Raw genomic sequence first — 8,735 nt, forward strand, 5'->3', positions numbered from 1 at the left:
CGTAAGGAGCGACGCATAATCCTGGACTGTGAACAAGACAAAGTCAAAGACATCATGGAACAGGTTGAGTCCAGTCTTTTCACTACTACTTCTTATACAACCAATAGAAGTAGTAATATCCATCCGACCGCCACCCCTTGGAACCGCCACAGGTTGAGCCTTTGCTCAGGTCTACTAACATTCTTCAAATCTCCAAGCTAACCTAAAGTTACTACAAGGAATTTTTATTTTGTGTTGATTTTGGTGCCAATTTCGTCGGTGATGTTTACTTGAGGACCACCACCATGTGTCATAGAGGTCTGTAGCTGCCAGAGTGCCTTTAGAAAACCTCTAATTTCACTAGCAGTCTGCCCTGCTCAGTACTGTTTCTGCTCTGCTCTTTGACAGAGAGGAGATGTTACGGAAGCTAGATGAAAGCTTCACCTTCTGGCTCAGCATCCTATTTGTGGCTGATACAGTTGCTGCAGTGCGCTGCCTGTTCATGTTGTGTCTCACTCCTCAATAAGATCTGGAAATACCCTTATATAGGGACCAAACATGCTGCTAACCAAGAAAGTGTACACTGGTTGTCATTGCCTGTGGCCAACAGAATTCCTTCTGTAAAAAACAGACTGAACCTCACCGTGAAATCTTGCCAAAACCGGTGGCAAAGCATAAACCTGGGAAGTGGATACCAAATGGTTATGCAGTGATTTATAAAGTTGATTGCTCTTGTTTTAACCAAGCTAATGCCTAATGTGGGCCACTAAGTGTGTTGTTGAACAGGTATGATTTTTTTGCCAAAGCTTTTACTTTGATAATTGGTGCTCACAATTACCACCACAACCTCTCTCCTCCCCATTCTTCAGTATTCCAAAACAAATGTGCCATTAGCTGGGCATAGTGTCACTGTCAAATAAATTCTAACATTTCTGATTAAAAATGGTTAAATCTGAAACAAAAGAACACAATGTTCCTTTATGGGTTGAGAATATGACCCTTCCTTAATCTAAAAAAATAATTTAAAATAAAACCTTGAATTTTCCTATGTAATTATGAGCTAAAAATTTCATTAAAAAAGTCTACTCTTCATAATCATGAAAAGTAGACTTTTTGGATGAAGATGGTTTTCATCCTCAATAGACTGGCAGTCAAATAAAACAACACATTTCCATGACTGTTTTCTAGTATTGACACAGCTTGTATCTCTTGTCCCATCAGGTGATCACTATTGGCAGGCATGTGAAGGGATACCACTATATCATCGCTAACTTGGTGAGTCACCATCTGCCTCCGCTTCAATTCTACCAAACCCTGCTTTGTATGGCTGATCAATGTAGATATGTAGGGATGTGTATTGATATACTACAGTCATCAACTGGTTGGCTAGCAAAGCAAGTAGTCACATCTGAACAAACTGCAATAGGAGGGGAAGGCAGGCAGCAGATTTAAAAACTGATAAAAGGCTGGTAGTAGTGGTAGTGGCCCTGAGTGGATCAAGGTACAAAAGTCTACATGGGTAGGCAGGTGGTTAAATTCATTAAAAAACAAAAAAACATTTTAAGTGCAGCTAAATTTGTACACTGTGTGCCATAATCGTCTAATGATGTCTATCGTGACTCAGTAATGGACTGGGTGAGCGTTAGCCAACCAATCAGCCTTTTCCACATGAAGAGAGATGGCGAGATAGAAAAGAAACCTGCATTTTTACTGTTCACTTTCTATTCACAAGTTGTGTTGGTTGATCTGTAGCTGATCTGCCTCCAGTGGGAGGGGACCGACTCGTAGCTAAGAGCCTCTCAGGAAATAAAATATTCATGAATAGTCATCAACCAAAATGAGTGTTCTGTTGTTCTTGTTCCAGGGTTTTATCGATGGAGACCTCTCTAAAATCCAGTATGGAGGTGCGAATGTGTCCGGGTTTCAGATAGTAGACTTTGAGGATCCTGTCGTGGCAAAGTTTGACCAGCGGTGGGAAGCCCTTGAAGAGAAGGAGTATCCGGGAGCTGATGCCCGGATCAGAGTAAGATTTGAAGCTAGTCCAAGGATCACAGTAGCATAATCACATTAATATTGACTTTAAACAAACTCAACTGTGTATGTTTAGCACATAATATTTGCTGTTAAAGTTTGAAAATGTTATGATATTGACTAGAATTTTGTAGCTTTTGTTAACACAGCAGGCAGCAGGTTATTAAGAGTATGATGATTTATTTAAAATGTTTCTGTCTTGCAGTATACCTCAGCACTCACCTATGATGCTGTCCACGTGATGACGGAAGCGTTCCGCTTCCTTCACAAGCAGAGAATAGACATGAGTCGCCGTGGCAACAGTGGGGACTGTCTGGCCAATCCAGCAGTTCCCTGGGCACAGGGGGTGGAGATCGAACGTGCCCTCAAACAGGTAACCATGGGTTAGACCCTCCTCACTAAGGAATTGAGAGATGCTCACCCGGTAATAACATTATAAAAGGGGGCAGATCAAACCATCATTAATGAAAAAGGGTCTTTCTGCTGAGGGCACTGGAGGAGTTTTGAGGGTGGCTCTGAAGTGCAGGGAGATCAGTTATGACATAATTAGTATGTTGTTGGCATTTTTTCACTACAAATGTCAATTAAAAGACATCTTGGAACATGTGTGTGAATTAAATCTTGAATGTGTGTTGTGTGTGTGTGTAGGTGCGTGTAGATGGTTTAACAGGGAACATTCAGTTTGACCAGTACGGGAAGAGAATCAACTACTCAGTGACAGTCATGGAGCTAAAGAACAGTGGACCCGTGAAGGTGAGAAAATGATTTATTCAATCATTGATCCATTAAAGCGTGTAGATATTTGATATGTAACCTGTGTGTGTGTGTGTGTGTGTGTTCTTAGATCGGCTATTGGAATGAGGTGGATAAAATGGTGGTGACAAAGTCAGACCTTTACCCCAATGACACCATGGGAATGGAAAACAAGACAGTCATCGTCACAACTATCCTGGTAACACACAAATGAATGATACACAGTGTGCATGTGAGCTCAATAATGTATTAGTCACAGTGGAAATAAGCAAAGGTACACAAGCTGTTGGGATGATTTTAGTATAAACAGAGCTCAGACATGAACCTAACTGGGACCAACTGGATTTGGGTTTGTTTTCTCTCTGGATTTGTTGCTGGAACAAAACCACAGCGTGGGCTTAATAAACATGAAGACTGTGTTCCTGTATGTTCGGAACCAACATTACAAAACTGAGAGTGTTAACACAAGTCACATTGGTATAAATAATGCATCATAACACTATAAAGTATGTCATTTCCACATTTGGGATTTAACTGTGTGTGTGTGTGTGTTTGTGTGTGCACATGTAGGAAGCCCCCTACGTGATGCTGAAGAAAAACGCTGAGCTGTTTCAAGACAATGACCGTTATGAAGGTACGTTTACCTACTTTAGTTTGTGTGTGCGTGTTTGAGTCTTATCCCTGTGTTAATCATTTATTACATTTTGTTTACCTGCTTATTGAATTTATTAAAGCTACAGAAGAAGGTCTCTAAAGTAACATTTTTCCAGACCTATGTGCAAGAGTAAATAAGGCAACATGGTCAATCTAATGAAGCACCATTATACAGCTTTGTTGCATGTCATCATCTCCTGGAAATCCTGGATGCGTAACTTGAATGTGCAATATTGAGAGTATTCCACACTGCTGATGTGTCCCTGTTGGTGTTTTGTGTTTCTTTTACTGACGCTAGGTTACTGCGTTGACCTGGCCGCAGAGATTGCAAAGCACTGTGGTATACGCTACCAGCTAAGGATTGTGGGAGATGGCAAATATGGAGCAAGAGATGCAGAAACTAAGATTTGGAATGGTATGGTTGGAGAGCTGGTGTACGGGGTAAGATATAAAACTCACATTCACACGCAATTATCATGTTGTAATGAAAATTCAGCTTGTATCATGTTGAAAGCAGCAGGGATGTGGGTAGATTTTATAAAAAGAAAAGTTTATAGGATTTCTTTTTCCGTGAACACATCACACTGAAACACTCACTCTGTCCCAACAGAAAGCAGACATTGCCGTCGCTCCTCTGACGATCACTCTTGTTCGCGAAGAGGTGATCGATTTCTCCAAACCCTTCATGTCCTTGGGAATCTCCATCATGATCAAGAAGCCGCAGAAATCCAAACCAGGAGTCTTCTCCTTCCTGGACCCACTGGCATACGAAATCTGGATGTGCATTGTCTTTGCCTATATAGGAGTTAGTGTTGTACTCTTTCTGGTAAGTCTGTCTGTGTGTGTATAGATGTGTTTTTACTACCAATATCTCTCTCACCATATAATTTGTGTGAAGAACAAAAAAGAAGAAGAACATATAAAATATATAAAATACAGTTGCATAATGTGTGAGATGGTAAACCCTGTCTCTATTCAAAGATGGTCTCTGCTGTCAGATGTGCATTTATGTTGGAGGCTCGCCACTGATCTTTGATGCAAATGTGATTGAGTGGTTTTTCTCTTCACGATCCAGTGTGCCTTCACACAGTTAACTACAATGCTCAACATTCCAGCAGTTTACGGATCAGGTTTAACTTGATATTGGTTCTACATCACCTTCACTGCCTCCTCAGTGGGGATGCTGTTTATCTGTGAGGGGAGCACCTATAGCTGATAAGTGGTGCAACCAATGCTGAAGATTAAGGGTCTATGCCTACCCTTTTCCAAACCATTTCCAATTATTTGTAACAAACCATCTGGAGGGGAAGAGATTTCATGTACCTTTGACGGGCACATATTCTGCTGCTGGAGGATAACCTTTTCCAAAGGTTATAGAAAATGGTTCCTCCCTTCTTCCACCCTTAGGGCCATTACAAGCTCAGCCTTGTATTGTTGTGTAGGGTCCGACTTAAGGTGTGAAGGTTACCAACATAGGTCTTTTTAATCACTTGAGAGATGTCACAGAGTGATAGGTATCAAGCGTCGCTTGTGTTTCTTACTTTGCGGTATCCACTGCAACAGTCATCTGGAGCGTCATCCCCTCGTAAAAGATGTGCTCATCAATTTAATTGATCGCCTTGACATTTGTGACAGATAAGAATGATCACTTTGGCGATTTAACTTTTCCTTTAGCACCACCATCAGCTCGAAAAAGTGAATTTATGTCCAGTATTTTGGTTTATGACTGAATGTAAAATGTATGACTCCCATCAGCCCCAGCTGTATTTTGTGTTTGGGGCCAATTAGCAAATGTTCGCATGTTAACTACCAATACTAAAGTGGTGAACATTTAAAACATTACCTGCTTAGTATTGCATGTTAGTGTTGTCAGTGTGGGCATGTAAACTTACAGACATTAGCAATTAACTGACGTACAGCCACATAGAACTGCCAACATGGACAAGACTTTTAAACAATGTTAACACAAAGTGTTGAAAAGGAGCAGGAGGTCACCCGCGTTCATCAGACAAACACTGGAGTTTTTGTGACCTTTTAGGCTTCCTGTACATTCAACTTTTGTCAATGTAAAATATTGCTTGTATTCATTCACCTGTATGAAAATCAACATCTTTCGGCTAAACTAAGGGTGTTTGTTTTCATGTAATTAAAGTGTAACAGGGAACAGGAACAGGGGAAATCAAAGTAATATATGATAATATTATCTTGCAGGTATCCAGATTCAGCCCTTATGAGTGGACACTGGAGGAGCCAGAGGACGGAGCGTTGCCACTGACAACCGAATCCAACAATGAGTTTGGGATCTTTAACTCCCTCTGGTTCTCTCTGGGTGCTTTCATGCGACAGGGTTGTGACATCTCACCAAGGTTGGTGTGGTGGTTCAATTTGAACAATTTGTTAACTCTGATTAATACACACGAGGGTATAAACTGCTAACTATGAGCACATGAACATCTCATGTCTGTCAATTTGTCTTCTGCTTGGACAAAACACCTGTCCTTGTTAAAAGTTGATGAGTCTAAACAATAAAAAATCCAGCTTTTCCTACTTTATCTGCAGCATATTAAAACCAAACCTGCCATCTATGAATGATGTTTGTCTGCAGCTGTTTTGATTTAAAAATACACTTTATATATACACTCTTAACGTTACATTCACATTGCAACATCTTATTCCAGTGCAGGGAACGCTGTGTTGTTATGGCCAGCAGGAATTGTGTTCTAAACAGTCGGTCTGGGGGGGGGAGTCTTTAAGGTTGATGGATGTGAAAGGTATAATAATTCTTTGAGCTTGTTATAGCAGCATACCTTGGTCTGTTTGTGTGTGCAGGTCTCTGTCAGGTCGCATAGTGGGGGGTGTGTGGTGGTTTTTCACTCTGATCATCATCTCATCGTACACCGCCAACCTGGCTGCCTTCCTGACGGTGGAGAGGATGGTTTCCCCCATCGAGAGCGCCGAAGACCTCGCTAAACAGACAGAGATAGCATATGGAACCCTGGACTCTGGATCCACCAAAGAGTTCTTCAGGGTAAGGACTTTGCCGGGGTCATGTAAATATAAAATGTGATATCCCTGGTAACGGTTTCTGCTATTCCACTCAACCACAGTTGGGGCGGTGCAATGCCAAGGCAGGGAAAAAGAATTATCAGACGGAAACGTTGATTCACATAAAGCAAGTTTTGTATTTATTTTTGTAAATGTGTTCTACGGAGATGCATTTATCACATGTATTAGGCCTCATTGGTACACATTTGTTGACAAGGAAACTCCACAGTATACCTACCAAGTACACTGTGGTTAGTGGCATGGCAAGTTTATTTATGTAGTCCATTAATGCAACAATACCAGACAGTCAAAAGTTTAAAAGCCAATAGACAAAAAGGACATTTAAAAGCCAAGAGAATGGAAAATTAAAATAATGGGAGCGGCAACAGAAAAGTCTTCAGCATTGTTTTAAGAGAAGTGAGAGTTGAAACTGACCTGCCGTTTACTGGGAGTTTGGTGCATAAAAACTCTGTTTAGTTTTGTCTTTGGGGACAGAAACCATGCCTCTCCCAGACGACCCAAATGACTGGTTGCTTAAAGGTACCATAGTTGTAGGTTCAAAGTCGTAGGATCTCATCTGTGTCTGTCCCCTCTTCTTTTTAGCGCTCTAAAATCGCCCTGTTTGACAAGATGTGGCAGTACATGAAGTCCGCAGAGCCTTCCGTCTTCGTCAAGAAAACGTCAGAGGGCGTCTTGCGCGTCAGGAAGTCCAAAGGGAAGTATGCCTACCTGCTGGAGTCCACCATGAACGAGTACATTGAGCAGAGGAAACCGTGCGACACGATGAAAGTAGGAGGAAACCTGGACTCCAAAGGCTACGGCATCGCTACGCCCAAAGGATCCCCATTAAGGTGGGTGGATCAGTATAACAATGCTAGCCAACCTGCACTGCCATGTACCATTCACACTACTAACCTGCTGCCTAGTAACGTTCCCTCTCCCCATTCACAGCTGATTTTCCCTCACGCTCAATTTGACACCAAGTCCTATTGAATAGTCAGATTACAGCTGAAGGTGGATTCAGAATTCCCCTCGATAAGTAATAATGATCAAAATACACTCGCTGACCACCTGCTACAGTAGTCAGGTGGTTTTAGCCAGTGTGAGAGCTGTGGCTGTGTTCATGTGCAGCTCAGGAAAATAATCCACCATGGGGAGCAGTGTAGTCTGGTCCCACGCCTTAGTGCCAATTGGGTGTTGCAGTACGCGAGTGTGATGAATGGGGCATGGCGGCTTCCTCGTTGTTATAATAATCCACCTACCCTGATGACAGCATCTCAGTGGTTTGTATTTTCACCATGGTTACCACCTCTGACCAATGGCTAGTGGTGGTTTCCGTGACAACTTGGGGGCGGGCTGTTAAAGTTTGATATTTTAGGTCTTAAAGAAGTACTTCACAAAAATTGTAATGTTTTTTATTGAGTGGAAAATTAGTATTATGTAGCCTCTTTTTGTAAAAAAAAAAAAAACCTGGCTGCAGGTTTTAATAATTACAATGAACTGACTCTTTAAGACCTGAATCAAGGGATTGTTGTTGTCTCTGAATTTATGACAACCATTTTCATGTGTGTATATGTGTATGTTTGTCTATGTATGTGTCTATGTGTGTGTTCAATTAGCAATGTGCTTTGTCTTCTTCCTAAAGAACTAACTGTATAATTAGACTTACAATTAAACATAAATAGAGAATAAAGTTTCCAGTCATAATGAAATACTTAATTCATATTTACAGAGTTCAAACCATTCCTACAATTTTAATAACGGAACTCTATTATTTAAAAACTACCCTCTAGTGGCACATATGGGTGCATAAGTGGTAGGGAAGTAAGACATTATTGATGCCCCATAAACACCTGCAAACGCTTGGTATCATCCCTGTTGATGCTCTACCAGGCCTGTATTGCAGCAAGTTTCTTGTTTTAAGGGCCAGATCCAGACAGTCGGGAAATTATGCTCATAAAGAAAATCCCCTCTTTGCTTTGGTGGTACATGTTTAGCATGTTTGTCCTGCTGCATCGCCCACAAAATGTGAGAAGTGTGTATGTAAAGGTCCACTGTGCAAACACATGTGAAGGCCACCACTTTAACCACACAGGACTCACTTTAAGCCAATATGCTGGAGCACAGAGACAGTCAAATGTAAATGTCTGTGTGTCTGTCTGTCGAGCTGCATGCTGGTCACTGAGTTTGTTTCTCACTTTTGTGTCTTTTCAGCTCACTACAGATGGCTGTGTGATTCTGTCTGCCCTGCATTCTCTCTCTTCTCTGTCTCT

The 8,735-nt window shown here is 41.5% G+C and overlaps 1 protein-coding gene across 1 annotated transcript; it reads left to right on the forward strand.

Annotated features, from left to right (window-relative positions):
* The first annotated feature begins 6 nt into the window (after nt 1-6).
* LOC311010240 (glutamate receptor 2-like) lies at nt 7-7,854 on the forward strand. The gene is made up of 12 exons (XM_084040782.1): nt 7-63; nt 1,201-1,254; nt 1,844-2,002; nt 2,216-2,383; nt 2,659-2,763; nt 2,855-2,962; nt 3,334-3,397; nt 3,716-3,858; nt 4,028-4,243; nt 5,629-5,783; nt 6,247-6,445; nt 7,066-7,854. The coding sequence occupies exons 1-12, from the start codon at nt 55-57 to the stop codon at nt 7,453-7,455; spliced, it is 1,770 nt and encodes a 589-aa protein (XP_083896908.1). The 5' UTR covers nt 7-54; the 3' UTR covers nt 7,456-7,854.
* Nucleotides 7,855-8,735: the final 881 nt, after the last annotated feature.

This window comes from Eutrigla gurnardus, assembly GCF_963514095.1.
Source record: "Eutrigla gurnardus genome assembly, contig: SCAFFOLD_259, whole genome shotgun sequence".
NCBI classification, from domain to species: Eukaryota; Metazoa; Chordata; class Actinopteri; order Perciformes; family Triglidae; genus Eutrigla; species Eutrigla gurnardus.